Genomic DNA, 24,121 nt, shown 5'->3' with positions numbered 1-24,121 from the left:
TATATTTATCGTATATTTCCTTTGAAAAAGGCCGAAACCAACGGCCGAAACGTCGGATATACAAAAAATATCGTTTTAAAATCATTTTCGTAGACTGCAAAAGCCGTATATCTAAACCATTGGATTTAAAATCAAATTTAAAAATTGACCAGAAATTACACTTGGAATTGGCCTAAAATTGGAATTAAAATCGGACTTAACAAAGGACATTTAATTTGAATTAAACTTGAATTTGAGATAATGCGGGCTTGAAGCTTTACTTCATATTGAAATTGTACTTGGATTTGAAATCGAGTATTGGATTAGATTTGAAATTGGAGTTAACATTGGAATTAAACTAGACCTAAAATTGATTTTAAAATGGGACATTTGATTGAAATGGGCTTGGAATTGAGTTTCAAATTGCACTTAAAATTGAACTTCAAATCGAAATTAAAATGGGAAATCAATGAGACATTAAACTGGACAAAAATTGGGACCTAAGTTGATCTTGAAAAAAAAACGAGACAAAAAAAGAGAACAAATGAGAAGTGAAATTCGCATTAAATTAGAATTGAAGTTAGACCAAAAGTCCTCAAAGTTTAATGTCCTAAAATTAGGCTTGAAATTTAACATAAATTGGATTGAGTTGGATTTGAATTTAAACTTAAAAAATGATTTGTAATTTATCCTGAAATAGGATTCAAATTTGAAGTGAAATTGGATTTCAAATCGGAGTTCAAATTTGAATTAAATTAGACATGAAATGGGATTTAAAATAGGACTTGAGATCGGAGGTGAAATTGGTGAATTAAATTTGAAATTGGACTTGAAATAGGATAATAAATTAAACTTACAAAAAAAGCAAAGCCGTGGGCTAAACCGTCATTAGACATTACCCTTCTTTATCGACAGACTTTGCAGCCGGCTGTATAGAGTACAGGAAAATTACAGGGCCAGTGCAACGATTCTACTGACTCTATCTAGCAAGCAGGGCTTGAAAAGGGATCGCAAGTTGAATGTGACTGCCGTGAATGCGAACTTTCCGCATTCAAACTCCGCTTTTTGAACGATCATTTGACTGTTTTTTCTTATCCAGTCAATCTTCCGCTTGCGCTGCTGCCGTCTTACAATTCATGCGGCATCTCAGCAAAAGCAAACAGTCAATCTCCCGTTTTGCTTTGCGTTTTGAAAATATAAACTGCAAACTGACTGGAAGCATACGGTGACGTATTTTTTCGTTTCTCTTTTTGTCTCCAAATCGGCTGCTCACAGTAATAGTTTGTCACCCGGACGTCGGTCCGACGCAAGCAAAGTATTCGTTTGTATTGGACGGAGTCCGACCGACTTCTTCCATGCACATGTAGTGGTTGTTACCTTTGTTATACTATAACAAAGGTTTAAAAATTGGTCGAAAAACACGAAATTGATCCGAGGCCCGGAGGACCAAGTCACATATACCAATCGATAGGGTTCGACGATTTGAGCAATGTCTGTGTGTGTGTGTGTGTATATATGTAATGATTTTTTCTATCGCCTGTTTCTCAAAGATGGCTGAACCGAATCGTTCGCTATTACCTTTGTTTGAAAGGTATTATTGTCTAGTAGATCACTATTGAGTTGCTTCGTGACACGACGTTTCGTTTAAAAGTTATAAGCAAAACTGTGAAAAATACGTGACACGGGTTTCTCTAGAACTACATGACCGATTTCAACGATCTTAGTATCAAATGAAAGCCCTTATTAAAGCTAAATTATTCAGAAATTTTTAATTGAAAACAAACAAGTAGTTTAAAAGTTATGCTTAAAAGACCTGTTTTGACAAGGAAATAATTATCGCCTGTTTCTTAGAGATGGCCAAACCGATTTATGCGCTATTAGTCTCATTTGAAAGATAATATATGCTAATAGATCACTATTGAATGGTTTTTTGATTGGACGTTTAATTTGAAAGTTATGAGCAACCGTATACACCACACCAAAATTAACAATAATTTATAATGATTTTAACCAAGATAATTTACCTAATTTGAAATATTTTAATATCAAACGAGAGGTTTTGACAATACGAATATATATGCAAAATTTCATAAGAATTGGTTGTACCGGTCAAAAGATATTACCCCTCGAACACTCGCGCCAACTTTTGCAACACAGTTACTCGCGCGCACTATAAACCCAAACCAAAGAAAACGTGCGCACTAGAGGTTTGACTGGGAAAACTTGGTTTTAGGTTTATCGAACCTTTAGAATAGTTTCTTGAAATTAAAAGCTCTATCGTCTGGTGGAATCTAAATTTTGATTAATCCCCCCCCCTAAAAGTGAAATAAAAAAAATTATTTTTCTTCAGTGTCAATATAACACATTGATGTGCTCTGCAAAGTTATAGAGCATATTATTACAAGAAATTTTGCTAGAGACAGTAACCTTCCATCTCTTCAGCTAAGATAGAAAAATCTTATTTATTGTATATGAATTTGTAAACTCAGTTTTTATATTTTTGCTCTTTTTGTAATTGTTGTATGACTTTTTCTTGTATTACAAAATTGTACAAATGATAAAAATACACAACTTTGCTGAATATAGTATACGTCTATGTTTGCTTGTTTAGGAACTGTAGAACTTTGATTATAAAAAATACCTTAATTTTGATTACGAATTACTCGACTACCAGCAGACGGATACATTTTAAACATTTTACTCAAAATTTAAAAGTGTTCCTATTTTGTTCAAAATTTGTAAACTTATTCAATTTTCAAAAATTTTATGTAAACCAACCAGGGGCTTGCGATGGGTGCCATGTTTTTGTTGCCAACATCCTCAGCACATCTCGACAAGGTTGGCAGCAAATTTACCTGTCAGACGGGCGCTATTTCCTGCATTTCTTGCAAATAGCGCCCTTCGTTAAGTCGACTGTCAAACACCGTTCGTTAAGATAAGGATAGCACCCCGCTGAAACCAACGCATTACGCAACGTTAACCAATAGATGAATTATGTTCCAAAAACGTGTCGATTTCTATCTCAAATACCAAGTAAGACCGTATAACAAAGGTTCCTTTCACCACTAGGTGGATTAAATCGGGTTTTTTTTTTGTAGTATTGAATCATACGATTGTGCGGTTGCTTTTCGTTAGCGTGGTGATTGCCAGTCATTTGACTGTTTTGCAGTCATTCGCTGCTCCAAACGGTAAAGGTAACTTGATCGAAACGAAAATGTCAAAAAGCGTTCATTCTGTTGCGTGCATTCGGCGTTTGACTGAGCAAACTGCCAGTTGTTTTATGCATAGCGTTCGTATTCCACCTCTAAACGGACGGTGTGAACTTGAATGCGCATTGGTGTGACTGCGGTAGAAAAAAAGGATCGGTCGAAGCCCTGCTAGCAAGCACCGCCTAGCCAAGAATCGAACATACGACGACTGGCTTGTTAAACCAGCATCGTACCTCGAAGCTAACTGAGCGGTGCCAAAAATTAGACTTACACTGCCGTCATATGCAAAAGTGACGTAAACGCCAATTGGTCAAAAACGGTTTTATTTTGCCAAATGGTGCTTTACGCAATGCTTTTGCTTCTGCTGTTGAGAACTCGATGCATTTTCATCGAAAACTATATAAAAAATTGAAAAAACAAAGTGACGTAACCGCAATTTCGCTGCAAAAGTGACGTTATAGTGTTAACTGCGGTATAAACCACTTTGTTACACATTAATTCAATTGAATATTGCCCCTTTTATGACTATTTAGACTACACTCAAGTACTTTTTTTACACGGTTTAGTTTTTTGAGTATTAAGAACGGGGTAACTTAGAGACCATTCCATCCCATCGGCAGGCAACCTTGTTTTCGCTGCCAACATCTCGTGTGTGCGAAAATGAGATAGCATGTCAGCACTGCGTTTCACTCAACTGCCAGCAGTCTGATTTGGGCCCGCTGTCAAATTTTGAGCCCAGGACATGCTGTCGCTGACGTCCACTGCAGCTCGATATAGAGATGTCGATGGGGTGGACCATTCATTTATTTCTCAATATACTTGGGACTAGCTCGACATTCCTCACGTAGATTGTAAATAGTTACTTAGCTGAACCGTTTTCGAGTAATCGAAAAAAACAAACCCTACTAATGAGTTTGGCTTCTTTTTCCTTCTTCCCCTTCTTTTTCACTTCATTTTCCTTGAGCGAAATCGTGTGCGAAATTCGACTGTGATAATCGTGTAAATCATCATCAAATCATCAGATGGTTTTAGTGAAAAAATGGCTCAATTCACCTAAAAGTGCATTCGTGATTTTCTCATATTTAAAAAACAAGATTTAGATAACTCAATATGTACCCAGGTTAATCCACATCTGAAACAATCCACAATGCGATGGCCAATGCATGGTTTGCCAATAAGTAAGTTAAAACAACAAATTTGATACCCTGCCTAACAGGGTTCCAGATCGGAAATTAGTCATTCCCCTCGTGCAATAAGCAAAACGTCTAAAACTATTGCAAAACGGTGAATTGATTATCCCGCAAACACAGGATTGTGAAAAATGGTATGTGCTTAAAAAATTATTGAACATTAAAATAAACGCTTTATATTTGACATAAATTATATATGATCAATCTCCATGGAAGTAAGTTTTGGAGTTGCTTTTTAAAAAAAGTTTCAATATGGTAGATGTCCTCGGCAACCTTTTGAATAATATTATTAATGTGAGATACACAGAACATTCGCATATGAGTGTTTTTGGGGGTTCAGAATTCAGATGCATCCTAGCAATAAGTCGTCAGAAAAAGTATGTATTTTAATGTAACGAATAACTCGTTAGATCATTTGAAAGCACAAAAAAACATCTGCAAAGTTATTGGTATACAATGATTTTAGAGGATTTTTTCTGAGTCATTATATGTTACAAAAGAGTTGAGGTATTCATCAAAGCTGCTTATTTTAATGTGTTCCAAATTATTTATGAAGATGTCATATTTTTGTATCGATTTTTTTTCACCCACAAATTTTTTATCACCCTAATAGGTGGATATATGATCACCATGATGAATTAAAAAGGTGGACCATATTTTTTGAATTAACTTCTCCAAAGACACCATCCATGTTAAATTCCGCATTTGCATGCTGTCCCTGCCGTTTTGTTCGCCGACGTCACTTTTGCAGCGAAACGTAAAAATTGAATTTGTATTTATACACAAAAGTGACGTTAGCGCTTGGATTTCATGTAATCTACAAAACAATTAATGAAACACCAATGGTTAGTTAAAATACATCAAAATAAGCAATTTGTACAAAAACAAATTCCGAAATTGGGCTTTACTTAGAAATTGCCTCGAATTTTCGTTTTTTGCTTGTACTGAAAAATGTGCAAAATGGATTAACGTCACTTTTGCATATGACGGCAGTACAATAGAACGGTAAATTGGACCTAAAATTGAGAAGAAAATAGAACGTAAAATTTTATTTGAAATTAAGCTTAGAATTTGGCGTGAAATTAGACTCGCAATTGGACTTGAAATTGGAAGTGAAATTGGAATTCAATTACTTCAACTTCAATTGGGACATTAAATAGTATTTGTAATTGGATTTGACATCGGAGGTGAAATTGGACCTGTAATATGATTTGAGCTAGTACTTAAAATGGAACATTAACTTGTAATTAGATTTCAAATTAGGACGTATAATTTAACCTGAATTTGGAATTGAAACAGGACTTGAATTTGGGCTAATATGGGACTTGATAATGAGTTTGAAATTTAAACTGAAATTAGATTTTAATTGGGTTGTCAAATTAGACAAAAATCAAATTTTAAGGAATTGACATGGGAGACGAAATTAGAATAAAATTAAACTTGAAAGTGTACCCGAAATGAGACATCAAATTGGGCATGAAACTGAAACTCATTTAACATTAAAATCGAAGGTCAAGTTGCAATTAAATTAGACGTGATATTGGCCTTAAAATGGGACATTAAACTGGAAGAGAAACTGGGATTAAATTAGACTTCTAATAGAATACGAATTGGGGCATTAAATTCAAGTCGAATTTGCGTTGAAATGGGAATTAAATTTGACTTGAAATTAAACTTGAAATTTGATTTTATGATTTGAAATTAAGCGTGGCATTAGAAATCAACTTATATTTGAATTTGTACCTCAATTGAACTTGACACTGGAATTCAATTAGGCGAGAAATCTTCAATTGGGACAATTAAACTGGACCAAAATGCAATTTCAAGGCATTGACATCGGCGGCGAAATTGGAGTAAAATCAAACTTAAAATTGTACTTAAAATGAAACATTAAATTGAACATGAAATTGGACTTCAATCGGAAGGTTAAATTGGAATTAAATTAGACTTGAAATTGGCCTTAAAAAGGGGGACATTAACATTGGAATTTAATTAGTCATGAAAATCTCAATCGGCGCATTAAATTCGACCTAACTCCAATTTCAGGAAATTGACATCAGAGGCGAAATTTAAATAAAATTAAACCTAAAATTGCACTGAACGGGACATTAAATAGGACATGAAATAGAAACTTAAAATTGAACTTAAAATGGGAGGTAAAATTGGAAATATATTGGACATGAAATTGGCCTAAAATCATATTAAATTTCAAGTGGAATTGGGATTAATTTAGGCTTGTAAATGTATATGAAATGTGACATTAAATTTGACTTGCAATTGGCTTTAAAGTGGGACTTAAAATTGGACTAAAATTACACTTGAAATCGTACTATTTTGAAATTAAGGTTAGAATTAAACATGTAATTAGGCCTCAATATTGGACTTGAAATTGTACTTGAAATTTAAACTGAAATCTGATGTGAAATTGTAATTAAATTAGACTTGAAATGGACCAAAAATGGGACGGTAAATCGAAAGAGAAAAGATTTAAATTAGACAAATCTAATTGGATTGAATAATTGGATAATTGGATATGAATTGGGACATTAAATAGGACTTGAAATTGTAGTCAACATATGACATAAAATTGGACTTAAATTGAACTTGAAAGCCTACTTGAAAATGTAGCTGTATTTAAAATTAAAATCGAACTTGAGTCTGGATCTTTATTAATCGTAATTAATTTACTTAGTGCAAAAAGAGTGTCGTTCATATTTGAATAACACGCAAGAGGACATCATGGGGTACAGTAATGAAAGGATAAACCAAAAAAATTACTTGGATTAAGCTGAATTTCATTTCACTTTCAACATTGTGATGAGCCTTATGCGACATGTGGCCAAACGCCAAAGAATGGATAATTAACCGGCACACATGACGACAGCTCTATGCAAATTAGACAGCCCTCTAAGTGATTCGGCAAGGATTGCCTCTTGGGTAAACCATGTCCCCATTGCATCACTTTATACACGCAAGCTGTCAATCTTGCTTTCAACAGAACGAAACTGATTTGAAATCCCAGTACAAGTATAATGCAACTATGAAGCCAAACTGCGCTTGAGGTGGCAAACTTTATAAGTACTTCTATGCACGATAGTTTTACTGAGTCCGGATATAATTTTGTACTCAAATTAATATTTATTCTCACATACCTGCATACACTATGTTGGTTGTTTAAATCAATATACAAGCAAACTTCCATGCGAATTTCTTTCAATGCAGAATGCTTCACTAACAATTCATGTTTCAAATTTGACAATTATTCTACACATTTGTAATGATATAAAATTGAATATGGAATACTTTATTAATCATGAACACTTCATACATTTCCGCTGACCAGTCGGTGCTTTTGGCACGAAACACTGCATAAATTATGATTTTTAGCATGTTTCACATTTCCGCTGGCACTGCAACGGAAATAAACTTTTGTATGAGCAGACACATTAAACTAGCTAATTTATTGACCAGGGAAAACGAGTGTACTATATCTAGGAAAATAAATTCAAAACTAAATGCAACCCAGGCCACTAACGGCAAATGCAATACACATCTGAATCGAATCATTTGGACAGTAGTTGACACTTTCATTAGTGGGCTGGTTTTGCTATTCTGAACACAGCGGACACAGCGGGTGTTATTTAATGTTTAGAATTCGACATCATTCAAGATAAGTTTAGCGTTAAATTTTATAGATAGCTATTTTCCAGTTATTGGAAATTTTCTATCCCAAAGGACATAAGCTACCTATGAAAGCTATTATTATTTTATCTCGGCCGAATTGATCGTGTGAAAAGAAGTCACACTTTTTGAATGTGAAGCAGAATCGACTGCATTTCTCTTGTATTACCATTCATTAAAATTCTGTGTTGGATATCTAGATGTCAGTTAATAGTGAAATTTACTGCGATGTTAATGAATACTATTATAGCTGACTTCGTGTATATTTAATCGGTTTTAAAATAAACAAGAAATACTTATTTGTTTATGCTCACTTTTCACTTTTTCGCTGTTTATAGAGTTTGTACTTTTGCATGAAACATCATATTAATTATGTTTTTTAGCTTGTTTAACTTTCTGCTATTAGTGCAGCTTTCACTTTGGCATGAATATTCACATCAATATGTACGAAAATATATTTAAAATCTGCAGAGGAGCGATGAACAGCTGAATTAAAACAATCAACACTGTATAAAAAGCCGACTACACAAATTATGAATGTGTAAATCTATAATATTATGCCTGAAAACAGATTGAAAAAATTATACGTAATAGCTTTTAAAGTATCCAGAAATTTGTTTGCAATATACTGATGCATACAACTAATTAATTCAAATGAAGCAAGCAACCGGTAAAACTAACAACCGTTGACACATATGGCCTACCTGAAAGGTCCAGAAAACGGCGAACCGTATGACGTTTCTTCGATTATCCTCGAACTGCTTATCGCGACCGATTTTCACGATCCGATACAGCAGATATCCCGACAGTCTCGCACCCCACAGGCAAACAAACACTGTCACCATCAACTGCCGGCTGTCATAGTGCTGGAAGTGGTAGCGGAAAAAGAGAAAGTGACTATCATTATTATTGTTATTATATAATCCGAGGTCATATACGGTTGACATGCGTTAGAGAAAATATATATTATATGATGATATGATACGACCCCTAGCTGGTTATCGTACTCATGGTGATGATGACGCTGGCTGGAAGTTAGAGATCGTCCACATCTGGATTTGGGCTTGGATATGTATTGAGACAAAAATTTAATAACTCGACTTTCTCGGCACTTTTCATCGTTAAGGCTATTGAACTAAAGCAATATGAAATCCGATATGAAATATTAGTACAGCGCCCAGATAAATGAAACCAGCTGGATAGAAACCGACACAGACACCAATAATGCTTTATATTTTCAATACTTCGCTTCGGTTGGGTAAATTCTCACAGAAAGCCCGGAAAAATTAGTCATGCTTTAGGTTTATATTATAAGCTTGCTTGTAATTCAATCCCAACCGACCAGTTAGCTTCGAGGTACGATGCTGGTCTAACAAGCCAGACGTCATATGTTCGAATCTCGGCTATGCTGTGCTGCTAGATAGAGTCAGTGGGGTGTCTTAGAGTACTGTCCGATACTCTAATAGCCGACTGTGAATAAGGCTGTCGATAAAGAAGGGCCAAGCCTTAGAAAGACGTTTAAGCCTAAGGCTTTGCTTAATAATTCAAAGATATTGATGGGCAGAATAATTTTAAAATTATTGCTCGAGTGTCTCAGCATTTAGTTCGTTGGCACGAAATTTCATTTAATTCTGCTACAACTTGTAGCAACTTTCTCGTTGATATTATAAGGTACTTATGCCGTAAAATTGGTATCTCTTATTACGCACTGTAATGCAAGGGACTCGTTTGAGTAACGACCGATTTTTGAATGGCTTCTGATAAATTTATGAAACGAAAACTATAGAATTAGTAGAATCAGAATTGGCCATTGCCAATAGTTCGACAGTTACTTCCCCTCAAGTGATTAAAAACAGTTCAAAATATGAACCATCCCATATTTTGACAGGTGAGCCAATAATGAAATGAGTGTAACGAGTGACAACTAAAATTTTGGTATTTTTTCGAGGCCCCTTTACTCAACAACAAACGAGCTCAGAAAGAAATGAGAGTATGTATGACTTAGCTCTCTCTTTCTCTCTCTCTCCACTTTTTGTCAATATTTTTTATTTTGTTTATGATTGCCCAGTTTTGCTAAAAATGGCGTCGAAACAAGAAGCATTTCGGAAGCGCGTTGTACAATTCTAAGAATTGTCACAGAAATCTCGGCAAAAAGTACATATAGGGTACAACATTTAAAAAGTGAATATGTCGCGGCTTCGACTGTTTCCCGTATCTTAAGATATCCAACAACTATTCGCAAGCAAGGTAGTGGAAGACCAGCCAAAATTATGGACGCAGAAGGACATCGTTCTCTTTCTCGTGCCTTCAACAACAAGCTCTCTGGTTGGCTATCAATTAGACGTGCACCAGACGAACGTTTGAAGAAAATTTTGATTCCGTTTCTTTAAAAACATCATGCAAATGGACAATACGTGTTTTAGCCGGATAGAGCATCATCGCATTACGCAAAAAACCCAATCGTTCCTGAATACCCATTCGATCCCATTTGTACCCAATAACTGCGACCCGACAAATCTTTCTCAGTGCGCCCAATCGAACATTTCTTCGGGTTTTTGAGTCCTTGGTGTTCAAAAATAACTGGAGAATCACGAATTGCAAACAGTTGATTGGTAGAATCAAGAGATGCATTCGCAAAATTGGTCGTCGTACAACGCTCCTGTTCCGACATCAAGCGGAAGCTTCGCCGAACAACCGATTACGGTCGTTTATAAGTGTACAATAATTTTTTTTCAACAATGGACAATGTATCCTTAATTAAGGTAAATCAGATCTTCTTCATGTACCTTTGTTTTTTTTTGACAGCTTGAGAAAAAAATTCCAAAATTGTAGTCGTCACCCGTTAAATATCAATGTGCGAAAGAAAAAATAATGTTTGTACTTATTTTTAGAGTTTTGATGTTCCCCCTCACCTGCGTACATATTGTCAATGCCTAGAATAACCACCGAACCGTCAAAAATAACCATACTACACAGTAGGGTTATTTTCAAGAGAAGGGGAAATGTCTACTAATGTGTCAAATTTTAACTGAAAAGTTAAAAATTTCATGAAATGGTTCACAGCCTGAAGGGTGAACGATACGAAATTGTTGATAGGGCCAGGATAAGGAATCACGATTTCGCCAACTTTGGACGAAGTGAAAAAAGCAGTGAGAGTGCACAGCAATTCAAAAAGATGTTCTGCCAAACTTTTGAATGTCGGGGGCGAACAGCTGTATTGGTCAATCCATAGGAATCCGTAGGGCTCATACGTCTGATTTACAGGAAGACCGACGATCGACACAAAATGCAGCAATTGTCAAGGTGTAAACTTTTTCAACTTGGAAAATTCTCTCTTACATCTTGTTCCACATACTAAGGTCCTTGCAGAAGTGAACCAATATGGTTTTCGAAAAGGACGGTCACAACGGTGACAACTGATGAATATGTTTACCTTGAAATAGATCCTTGACAAATTTCGTGAGCTCATTTAGAAGATCCACCATCTATTTATAGACTTTAAAGCAGCATACGATTCAGTAAAGCGAAATGAAATATAGAGGCAAATACTTATTACGGATTGCGTAGCCAACTAAAATCTCACAGTTGACAAGTTCGCACAAGACTGCATCACACGGCCACGAAACGTGGACACTGAAGGTGAGCGATCGACGAGCTGTTGATGTCTTTGAGCATAAGAGTCCAACATTCTTGGTGTTTAATTGGAGGGAGTGTGATGCGACGCAAAAATACGCGTTGTACCAAGTGTCAATCAATCTTTACGCACCGACAAACGATAAATCCGACGATGTTAAGAACGAATTCTATGACAGAATCGGACAGATCTATGGAGAGTGCCTGAATCACAATGCAAAATTCGTCTGAGGATTGAGAATAATAAATCTTTCTGCGGCCAGAGGAATGCTCATTTGGGGACTCTGTAGTCGCAAGGTTACAGAGCCTGCTCTGACAAGTGAATGGTCATGGGTTCGAATCTCAGTAGTACCAAGGACACTTAATGTCAAGTAACTTAAGCAAGGGTAATTCTTAAACCCTTCACTACCCTTCCTTCATGCTGAGTTATACATAACTTCTATAACACCTCTTATAGTTTGTATAATGGACGGAAGACCTATCTAGGGTGGGCTTAGCCAAACCTAATGATGCCACGCCAGGTCATCTATAACGAGGCGAAACTGCTTAGAAGAGCAAGCTTTAAAGGAAGGCACGCATAAAAAATAATAAAAGGCATCTCTTTTACTCAATAGCAATTACACTCCCTCCACAATTATGGATCACCCACAATTAAGGATCACATTTGTGTTTCAAATTAAAGAACTCAATTGAACAAATTGTTTGAAAGTGTGAAGCATTTTTGTAGGAAAATATACCATATTAACTAGCTATTAACACATAAAACATCCTTTTTATCCCGACATTGATGCTTTATTGATGAGCGTACAATGTTGTTATCGAGAATCTATCAAAATGTCCGTCGTTTTTTTTTCAATTAGCATAAGCAGTACATTCCTCATTCATAAGGTTTCTATGTGACATAATCACCTATTATCGGGTAAAACATGACTTGTGCACAAAAATCAAGCTAAGTTCTTTACGATTCAGCGAAATATTGGTGGTTGGTGGTTGGTCCTGTAAAAATAGCAATTTTCAAAGTGATCCATGATAGGGACCAAAACAAGGTAATTTTTCACAATTTTGGATCACTTTGATTCCAATGTGATTTTTACAAATTCAAACAGTTTATCACCTATTACAAACATTTTTTAGGCAGAAACGGAAGCTGTACAGAGTTGAGTCTTTGGAAAGTGCTGTTTTTGAAGTACACAGGACAGGAAAGCTACGTTAAGCGGCAAAAAGCCATGATGGTTCATCGCAAAAGTTGAGCGAATGTTAGCTCTCATGCAACAATCTAAAAAGTTAATTTTTTCCTCAACTTTTTAGAGAGTTTGAATTTACTGGTTCTTCGTGCGTTCGGTCTCATACGTGCGAATTCCTTCTATGTTTATTTTTCATTTTTTCGGTTTATTGTCGCCTGAAAAAGCGCAAACGCAGTACCCAGATTGAATTTAAGGTTCAAACACGCACCATTTATTTAACGGATTTCGGAAGTAGTTTTTGTTTTCAAAATAATCGTTATTTTCATTAAACTATTCTTATTTCATTTTTTCTGTCTATCAAATCACCAGAGGTGGGCACCGCTAACCGAAATTTTAGCTTCGTTAACAGCTATTCCGCTAATTCAAAACGTTAGCTACGATAACCGCTAACCGCTAAAGTAACCAAAAATTTAGCGGAAGCTAAAGCTAACCGCTAAATTGGTTAGAAGCGCAAATTTGGCAATACTTTGATAAGCGCCAATTTTGGCAAAAACGAAAATGTTCGTTGCAAAAGTCTAAGATAAAGTATATATCTGGAAAAATCATGAAAAAAATCACAGGCGTTCATAAAAAATGTTTTGAAGAACATTTTCACATTGAAAATAGAAGAGATAGAAAATATTTCAAGTTCAAGAGACAGGCTTTGATTTTTTCGATTATTGTTTGCAGTTTTCTATCGCTGTGGAACATTTTGTAAAAGATTTTTCCAAATAATATTGTATCCGGATTGTCAATGATGCAATTTGCCAATGAGTCAATGACCACATTTATAAATGAATGATACAAGTACAAGAACAAGAAACAATAAACATTTTGGAAATTTTCCATAAGATAGAGTTTTTCAAAGTTTGCTTTGGAATTCCGCAGCCATAGAAAATCTGTTTCTGTGGTGAAAAACTGTTTTCCAGGCGTACAAAACTTTACGAAGCTTTGAGATTCGACTCAAATCTATGCGATAATATTGATAGATACTTGGGTACGGGAGGGTATTCCCATCACGCTACTAATTTCGGCATACATTACCTTTTTTGGCTACACTTTCCCAAATAAAAACTTTGCCGCTATATAATAATACTGAAACGAATGTAGCACTCATAGGCTTTAATGTGTTATAACTATTTTCATAAAAATGTAAGTAGTTTGCTTAATTTTATTCTATAAACATCAACACCACTGTTTTTCCACTAGCACGTAACCAGGCTGAAAAAATCAGCAGCAAACGCTTACGCGTATCCGCGCTTGATGATGGTTTAGAAAACACACAATTACGATCACGTTTACTTATTCTAGAAACTAAATAGCTGTGAATATGCTGTCACAGAATAATTCTACTTCTTTTTATCACGGAATAACACAAAAATTCCCCTCTGATATGAAAATATAAATCAATTTTCATTCACTAGCCATTACCAGCATTTTGTTTTTAATTCCAGCATATGGTGCGTTATTTACACTACTGTCAATATATCTGACATATCTGGTATTTGAGTGACAACTGGCGCTAGTGTATATGAACGATTCAATGATACACTAGCACCAGCAGCAAGCTGTTGTCACTGCAAAACTAATTATCTTCAATGAGCCCGGAATGTAGGCAATAGCGAGAAGTTATCCATCGGTCTCTCTTTTCTTGTCTCTTTCGATCTGTTTTTGAAAAGCATTTAATTGCTGTGCTAGCTTTTTCGGCCTGTCGGATTTAAAAAACACAGACACCACTATAGAAAATGGGCTCAATTTAGCCGCAGCGACATCATCATTTCTCGCGACTATAACTCAAATTCAGTAGCGTTTTATTAAGACCAAAATACACGCCGATATTCATTAAATATTATTCTATCAACTGGTATAAAAATCTTGCCCCGAATAAATATAGTTTCAACGTAGTTCCTGAATATTGTTCAGGCCACAGAGAACAGACATTTATCTATACCTATAAAGAAGGATTTCTGTCTGTCTGTCTGTCCTGTGTTCCTTATAGAATCAAAAACTACTGAACCAATCGGCGTGAAAATTTGCATGTAGAGGTTTTTGGGGCCAGGAAAGGTTTTAGTGATGGTTAGAGACCCCTCCCCCCACTAAGAGGGGGGGCTCCCATACAAATGAAACACAAATTTCTGCATAACTCGAGAACTAATCAAGCAAATAGAACCAAATTTGGCATGTGGGTGTTTTCGGTGACAAGAATTTATTCTAGGGTAATTTGAGACCCCTCCCCTCTTTATAAGGGGAATTATAACTCCTCTCCCCTTTAAGAGGGGGGGTTTCCATACAAATTTCCTCATAACTCGAGAACTAATCAAGCAAATGGAACCAAATTTGGCATGTGAAGGTTTTCGAGGGCAAGAAAATTTTCTATGTTGAATTAGGACCCCTCCTCACTTTAAGAGGGGGGGCTCCTGTACAAATGAAATACCAATTTCCTCATAACTCGAGAACTAATCAAGCAAATGGAACCAAATTTGGCATGTGTGTGTTTTTGAAGACAAAATTTTTTTCTATGATGAATTGGGACCCCTCCCCACTTTAAGAGGGGGGGGGGGCTCCTATACAAACGAAATACAAATTTCCTTATAACTCGAGAGCTAATCCAGCAAATGGAACCAAATTTGGCATGTAGGTGTTTTTGGAGGCAAGAATGTTTTCTATGATGAATAAGAACTTCTCCCCACTTTAGGAGGGGGGCTCCTATACAAATGAAATACAAATTTCCTCATAACTCGAGAACTAATCAAGCAAATAGAACCAAATTTGGCATGTGGGTGTTTTCGGTGACAAGAATTTATTCTATGGTAAATTGAGACCCCTCCCTCTTTATAAGGGGAATTGTAACTCCTCTCCCCTTTAAGAGGGGGGGCTTCCATACAAATTTCCTCATAACTCGAGAACTAATCAAGCGAATTGAACCAAATTTGGCATGTGTGTGTTTTTGGAGACAATTTTTTTTTAATGATGAATTGGGACCCCTCCCCACTTTAGGAGGGGGGGTCCTATACAAACGAAATACAAATTTCCTCATAACTCGAGAACTAATCCAGCAAATGGAACCAAATTTGGCGTGTAGGTGTTTTTGGAGGCAAGAATTTTTTCTGTGATGAATTAGGACCTCTTCCCACATTAGGAGGGGGGGCTCCAATACAAATGAAATACAAATTTCCCCATAACTCGAGAACTAATCAAGCAAATAGAACCAAATTCGGCATGTGGAGGTTTTTGGAGGCAAAAATATTTTCTACGGTGAATTAGGATCCTTCCACACTTCAAGAGGGGGGGCTTCTACACAAATGAAATACAAATTTCCTCATAATTCGAGAACTAATCAAGCAAATGGAACCATATTTGGCATGTGGGTGTTTTTGGAGGCAACCATTTTTCCCATGATGAATTAGGACTTCTTACCTTTTTAGGAGGGGGGGGGCTCCCATTCAAACGAAATACAAATTTGTTCATAACTTTAGAACTAATCAAGCAAATGGAACCAAATTTGGCATGTGAGAGTTTTAGATGGCAGAATTTTTTTTCTGTGGTGTATTACGACCCCTTTCCCTTTTAAGAGGGTGGGCTCCCATACAAATGAAATACAAATTTCCTTATAATTTGAGTACTAATCAAGCAAATGGAACCAAATTTAGCATGTAGGAGATTTTTGAGTCTTGAATTTATTTTATGATAGTTAAAGACCTCTTACCCCTGTGGTAGGGGGATATGGACTCTCATACAAATAAAACAGAAATTTTTGCGAAACTCAAAAACTAATCCAACTCGAGAAATTTGAGACTCTTCCATAAAACATTAATCAATAACAAGACCACAAAAACTATCTATAGTAACACTAGATCATTCAGGACGAGCCGGTCGCGAGTGTTGCCGGTGACCCGCCGTCGGAAGCGCCGCCCACTGGGGGGCTTGCAAAACTCGAGAAGTGACAAAGATCATCCGAGATTCATGATTTATGTACAACACAGGTTAATTTGTGGCAATACGAAGTTTGTCGGGTCAGCTAGTGTTTATATAAAATATTATTCAAATGGTGTGTAAGCTTTTGAACAAAACACTAGCGACATCTTTCTCAGGGTACACCAGTTACTCTACGTCCGTGTTGCCAAATTCAACGTACAATCTTACTACGCTCTACATATTCGAATTAATGGCAACACTAATATCAGCTACTGTAGCAACGGTAGTAGGCAACGCCTTGTTGTTTGTTGAATATAAATATTTATTAAACCTGACGAGTAATGGTAAGAAAAACATTTGAAGATTTATTTATTTTTTTTTTTTTTTTTTTGAAACGATGGTTCTACAATTGATGAAGGGACGGTAGGGGAAAGAAATGAAAATTTTTGGTGAAGGAGGGGGAAGAGCGGAAAGGAAGGGGGGGGGGGGTATTGGTAGCTATGCTTGACAAGTAGTCATTTTGACTCCTACCTTTTGTCCAATGCTGGAAGGTGCATGAGTCGAACCAAGCTGTAATCTGAGATTATAACCGGATTCGAACCCACAACACCCTCCAGGGCATGTGGTTCGCTGGTACTTGTACCTTTGAACCATAGAGGCGCTGGACAAAAGGAGACCGCAAAATCCACTTCTCAAGGATAGCTACGCGTGTTGGTTGTGTTATCGACACATATTGTGCCGCTTCCTGCATCAATTGCAGATTACCACCGAGCGAGAAGTTTTAATCTAACTACTATTTACTTTCAGGACGACGACACTGTGCCGGTCCTTACGACTTGCAAGGTACTGCACGTGACGCTGTTCGTCCGTCAGCGTATGTTAGCCGCGTTTCTCGGCGCGGGTTTTCGAGGGAAGGCCCCGTTCCTATGTAATAGACTAATCTCAAGATTTTAGTCTTGACCTTGGAATGAGGTCATACATATATTAATATTTTTTTTTTTTTTTTGAAACGATGGTTCTACAATTGATGAAGGGACGGTAGGGGAAAGAAATGAAAATTTTGGTGAAGGAGGGGGAAGAGCGGAAAGGAAGGGGGGGGGGGGTATTGGTAGCTATGCTTGACAAGTAGTCATTTTGACTCCTACCTTTTGTCCAATGCTGGAAGGTGCATGAGTTCCGCTCTTCCCCCTCCTTCACCAAAAATTTTCATTTCTTTCCCCTACCGTCCCTTCATCAATTGTAGAACCATCGTTTCAAAAAAAAAAAAAAAAAATATTAATATATGTATGACCTCATTCCAAGGTCAAGACTAAAATCTTGAGATTAGTCTATTACATAGGAACGGGGCCTTCCCTCGAAAACCCGCGCCGAGAAACGCGGCTAACATACGCTGACGGACGAACAGCGTCACGTGCAGTACCTTGCAAGTCGTAAGGACCGGCACAGTGTCGTCGTCCTGAAAGTAAATAGTAGTTAGATTAAAACTTCTCGCTCGGTGGTAATCTGCAATTGATGCAGGAAGCGGCACAATATGTGTCGATAACACAACCAACACGCGTAGCTATCCTTGAGAAGTGGATTTTGCGGTCTCCTTTTGTCCAGCGCCTCTATGGTTCAAAGGTACAAGTACCAGCGAACCACATGCCCTGGAGGGTGTTGTGGGTTCGAATCCGGTTATAATCTCAGATTACAGCTTGGTTCGACTCATGCACCTTCCAGCATTGGACAAAAGGTAGGAGTCAAAATGACTACTTGTCAAGCATAGCTACCAATACCCCCCCCCCCCTTCCTTTCCGCTCTTCCCCCTCCTTCACCAAAAATTTTCATTTCTTTCCCCTACCGTCCCTTCATCAATTGTAGAACCATCGTTTCAAAAAAAAAAAAATATTAATATATGTATGACCTCATTCCAAGGTCAAGACTAAAATCTTGAGATTAGTCGATTTATTTATTCCAAGGAGTTTACGGTACGAACATACGGTAAGCGAGGTTCTAAAATATAAATTTAAGGAGTATGTAAACCAGAAAACGCAAACTTTATACCTACAGGCAGTTTGATTGTGATTGTGATTGAAAAACTAGTGGAGGTAAATAAATGCATCTGCAATTTCGGTAGCTGACCCCACCGCAACTGCACCGGTACCGGTAACTTCAAGAGCTTTCCGGGAAACCTCGTGTTGGGATGACAAAGTCTTGAATCAGGTCGCTCCTCGCCCGATTTTACTCTTCGATATAAAACCCGTGTTTCAGATTCTTCAGCGATGACCGTGACCGTGATAAATTGTGTTTTCCTTCGTTTTAGATTGTTTGATTAGGTAAACAACATGTTAGTTACCTTAGCAACTTTATAATGCTTTATTTGAAATGTAATATGTGCTTTGGCAACCAAAGCTCCCCTTCTTTATGATGCGAGCGCCACGTAACGGGAGCATTACCACATACATTCAAAATGGCGGTAGAGCTTTAACACATCCCACGAGATTAAGATGAATGTCTGTTCTCTGTGTTCAGGCTACCGCTTAATGGGCTGGAAATATCCACCCGTACCCTAGTTCAACAGCAGAATTAAAAGAAAATTTTCATAGGGTAATCAACCTATTTTGGACCCCATCAGCAGCTGTACGTAATTTGGACACTTCCATTTGATTTTGCTGTAAGTGTCTAAATTATGTACAGCTGCTGATGGGGTCCAAAATACGTTGGTTACCCTATTCCTCAACAAATTTCCTCCTGCTAAAAAAAGTTAGCGGTTTATTTAGCGGTACATAAATTTAGCGGAAGCTAACAAAAACGCTAACGGTTTTAAAAATTAGCGAAATCGCTAACCCTAACCCGAAATGTTAGCTGAGCTATTTAGCTGTTAGCGGATTAGCGGAATTGTGCTTCTAACACTTAAAAAAGAAAAAAAAACCAATTCACGTTATTTTATTGAATAGTTATTTGAGTATTTCCAGAAAATACGTCTTTTCATATTGAGCTTTTCGAGGGAATTCGAGATTCGGCCTTTCGAAATACGTCCAAATTGAGATTCGTCCTTTCTTGATTCGGCTAAATATAATCTCGGCCATTTGTGTTTCGACCATTCGATATCGTTTACAAATAACACCATTGCATATTTACGGCGCTCTTTTTGTATATTTATTGTATATTTATAAGCACGCAGCGTGCTTCGTATGGTGGAATAGAAAATATTGTCCAACCCAGTTTACGAAAAGCATAAGGCTTGCTCGCGACAAAATTTGGACAGTCCTGAACACACAGCTTCGGAAATACATTAACAATCAGTGAAATATTTTGCAGTGTGGTAGACGTATGTCTGTTCTTTCTGAAAATATAACACTTGTTTATATTACAAGCGATCAGCGTAAAATGGCGTCGAAAGAAGTAGGTGCGAAAAGCAATTGTGTGCGGTCGCAATGAAAATCTGGATCTCTCGTTAAGAAAATTTGCCAAAAAGCTTGGATTTCCTCCAAGCACTGTTTACAGTGTTTTAAAATCGTTCGATACTCGCTGTACAACAGCTAGGAAGAAGAGAAGTGGAACAAAAACGGATCTGAGGAACCACCACAAGGATGCGAAGGTAAAACAAATATTACGGAGGAGACCAGATCTTTCTGTACGTACCATTGCTCGTAAAATAAAAATGTCACTAACATTCGTGCACACTTCTAAGCAACGACAAGGCATGAAGTCTTTCAAGGTGAGGACTGTGCCAAACCGTAATGATAAGTAAAATACGATGGCCAAAACACGCGCTCGTAAGCTTTATCGCGAATATTTAACGAAGTTTTCATGCGTTATAATGGACGATGAAACGTATGTCCTAGAAGACTTTAAACAGCTTTCTGGTATGTCTTTTTACACTGCGGAATGGCGTTGCAGAGCATTTTAGGACAAAGAAGAGAGCCAAGTTCCCCAAAAAATATTTAGTATGGCAGGCCGTATGCAGCTGTGGTCGAGCAAGCAAAAGTTACATCACTACGGGAACGGTTAACAAGGAAATATACCGTGAAGAATGCCTGCAGAAACGATTGTTACCGTTCCTACACAGCCATGATGTACCCTCGCTGTTTTGGCCTGATTTGGCATCCTGTCACTACGCCAAAGATGTTTTGGAATGGTATGATGCTAATGGAGTCCATATTGTACCGAAGGTGGCGAATCCACCTAACTGTCCAGAGTTAAGCCCCATCGAGCGGTATTGGGCTTTGGTGAAGAGAGAGCTGTCCCAGTACAAACAACAAGCAACAACTATAGATAAATTTCGAAAATCTTGGACAAACGCAGCTAAATTGGTTGCCAACAAGTCTGCACTGACCCTCATGGAAAGGGTAAGCTCCAAAGTTCGCCAATTTTACGTGCAGACCAAATAAGTAATGTTTATTTGTTTGATAATTATTAACGATACACATAAATGATATAAAATGACGCTTTTTTACCTAGTTTCCATAGTTTACCCGGGTATCTGCTATGCGTTGCCGAACGATCTCAATTAGTTTATTTTACAATCATCTTAGCTAAATTGGCCGTGACACAAACGCACCTGACTCTCCAGTAAGAAGTGCCTTCGATTTATTAATGTTGGTTCTGCTTTGATCCTGGTCTATGGCAGTTGATACTTTCAAGTATCATATTAGTCTCGCCTTTCATTTCAAAAGCGGTACCTATAGACGGTGCGAGTCAACTTTTCCATGTATCCATGTAACGAACGAACCATGCCCGAGCGGCCCCCAATGCCGAAGCTTTTCATTTGATCCTTTGAGGGTAAAGTTTAGCTGCATGTCCCGATCTCTGGTGCTCGATTTTTTTCCATCAATTTGTTATAGTGGAAAAAGCTCATGAGGTGCTACCGTACTATCACTAGATACTCTAGGCAGATCACACACATAGGGTGGGTGATCACTTCGGTAGGTGTCTTTTGTGTGTCTCCGTTTCGTATCATAAAATATACAGTTTTCTCGACAGCTTGAAGTAAAAAAAAAATGTCAAGAGTATTGTAATGAAAAAATGCGAATAATACGTCGCATGCCAAAGCCGTCAAACACCCTATCGGAAACGATGCGCGCTAAAAATAATTCTTTCAAATCAATAAGCTCTTCTACTCGCTCCATTCAACAAGTGTCTGTGACCTAGACTGCCGGGATGCCGGGATCGAACGGAATCCGGTGCCACTCATGATACACACTGGCACAGCACATTTTCTCTGCGCTGTGATTGGATTGAGCTGGTTTCGAAAATGGAAAATTAGTTTTTCAATCATGCTCCCCTCCACTCTTTGCCAATTAGCGTCTAACCAAATGGACAGAGCAATCAATCAGGCAATCGTTCGACAGCAGCAAATGGTGTAGCGAAAAAACGGGTCTCTTTTAGCGACGGATGAGCTACGAGATTTGCTGGCATCAGTCACAACCAGTGTAAATGATGCATTTTTCATTGCGACGTTTGCATTCGACGACAAACCACATAACAGATCATATTCGTTAGTTCATCGGTTTTGGATTTATCATCCTGTTAATCATTCGGGTTATGGTTTCAGATTCAGTGTATGCCGTATAATCTTGCCAACTTTGTACGTTAATTTAAGGCCGCACGTATAAACGAACGATACCTGCTGCAAGCTGGGGTGATAAATTAACTGCAATTTTACTCAACCAAATAATATGGTTTGGCGTTAGCCACAGCAGCCGTGGTAATTTCCCATCGACGACCTAGGATCAGGCTTTAGCTTCAACATTGAGGAGCTGATAGAACATGACCGTGAAATTAATGATATATTACCACATCAATCAATAAACGCAATAATTAAATTTTCCTCTCAATTTTACCCGGATGAAGCTGATGACGCTTCCGTAATTAGTCATATTGACATCGTCCTGATCCCGCGGGATACAGGAGAAGCTCTTCTTGGTTGTTGATTCATTAGTAGCGACCGGTTTGATGTGCGGTAAATTTATACGAAATGTTGAAATCCAAATTATAAATAATGAATAACTGATGTGCAGAGCATCTGCCAAGCTGATATTCCAAAAGGCGTACAATTCAGAAGTTACTCTAACAAAATTAATTCAGCTCGACTGAAACATCAAACTAAAATATTAAATAATGTTTTAATTACCAAATGTTAATAGCACAGAGATACATTTCAGCAATCTAAATTTGCCACCCAGCATCCCGCATGTGTGACGAAGTTTCGCAAAACTTATTGCGTCGCATCTGTCAACGCTGAAGATAGCGGCAATACACTGGTGTGTTACGCATCTACTTCCGGAGGAAAATATTATTCCTATATAGCGATAAAAACTTCTACACACTCCGAAGGCAGAACCGTACCCGTGTACAAATGTGGTCCTTTTGTGGTGCGACGAAACTGGGTTAATGGAGCCGTCAATATCTAATTTATACCGTACGCCACAAAACACAAGCCCGCTCTTCTTGGCCGATCCGATTATAATCCCACGTGTCTATGTCAGACGTCTCTGATGTCATATAGCTGCGCTGCTCGTTGTTGTGTACCCATATCATTTTATAATAACGAATTCCGGGCCACGAATGGCGGTTTGCCCGTTTTTATTCCGAGATAAATACTTATCTCACTAGGGCAAAAGCACGAAACGTTCTACCCATATTCTGACAAAGGACCTCGGTTTAAGGTTTTCGCTACAAAGTGGGGTGCTTTCAGTGAACGAAGCGTGCTGCCGTTGAGAAAGCAAGAAGGTGTGGAAAGCGCTGTCATCGAATGGAAGCACGGCTAATTCACCTGTCAGTGATCTATGAACTTCATTCATTGGCTAATTGTTTGAAGATACTCATGAATATTGATGCACAAGTTGAACGGTCATTGGTGGCAAGAAATGTAAATTTCTAGCAATGAATTAAATGAGCCAGAGGTTTGCTGCGGATTGTGATACCATTTCCAAGCGTACCATGAATGCAAAAAAACCACAGCCGGTCCGTGGTGTGTCATTCTTCTTTTTCATTCCAACTGATAGATTCATATTTACTTTTTGCGGTGGGTTCTTTTCCCCAACTAGCTACGGGCGAAATTGTGTGAAAGCTTGTGCGGAGAATTTGCATCTATACTCGGATAATAAATGAAGATTTTTTATGAAGGTAGGATCCGCTTCTCATCTAATGACGGTCCAATGGCTACGGTGACTGCGAAGGTTGCATCCATGTATTCAGGGTATTACCGGCCAGATCCCGTTTTCTGATTAGCTCTGGTCCGGTAAACGATATTGGAAATCCGAAAGAGAACGTTGGAGAACATTTCTATTGTTTGTAACGTTAAAAG

The 24,121-nt window shown here is 37.6% G+C and overlaps 1 protein-coding gene across 1 annotated transcript in view; it reads right to left on the bottom strand.

Moving 5' to 3' along the window:
• Positions 1-24,121, bottom strand: part of LOC128737449 (uncharacterized) — an 88,237-nt gene that overhangs the window by 49,774 nt on the left and 14,342 nt on the right. Inside the window, exon 2 of the mRNA XM_053832086.1 lies at positions 8,764-8,925. Coding sequence (XP_053688061.1) covers positions 8,764-8,925 — 162 coding nt within the window. The remainder of the gene's footprint in view (positions 1-8,763; positions 8,926-24,121) is intronic.

The sequence above is a fragment of the Sabethes cyaneus genome, chromosome 2, assembly GCF_943734655.1.
Source record: "Sabethes cyaneus chromosome 2, idSabCyanKW18_F2, whole genome shotgun sequence".
Taxonomy (NCBI): domain Eukaryota; kingdom Metazoa; phylum Arthropoda; class Insecta; order Diptera; family Culicidae; genus Sabethes; species Sabethes cyaneus.
Note: the sequence above shows the minus strand (reverse complement) of the source record. Positions and strands in the feature narration are given on the sequence as shown.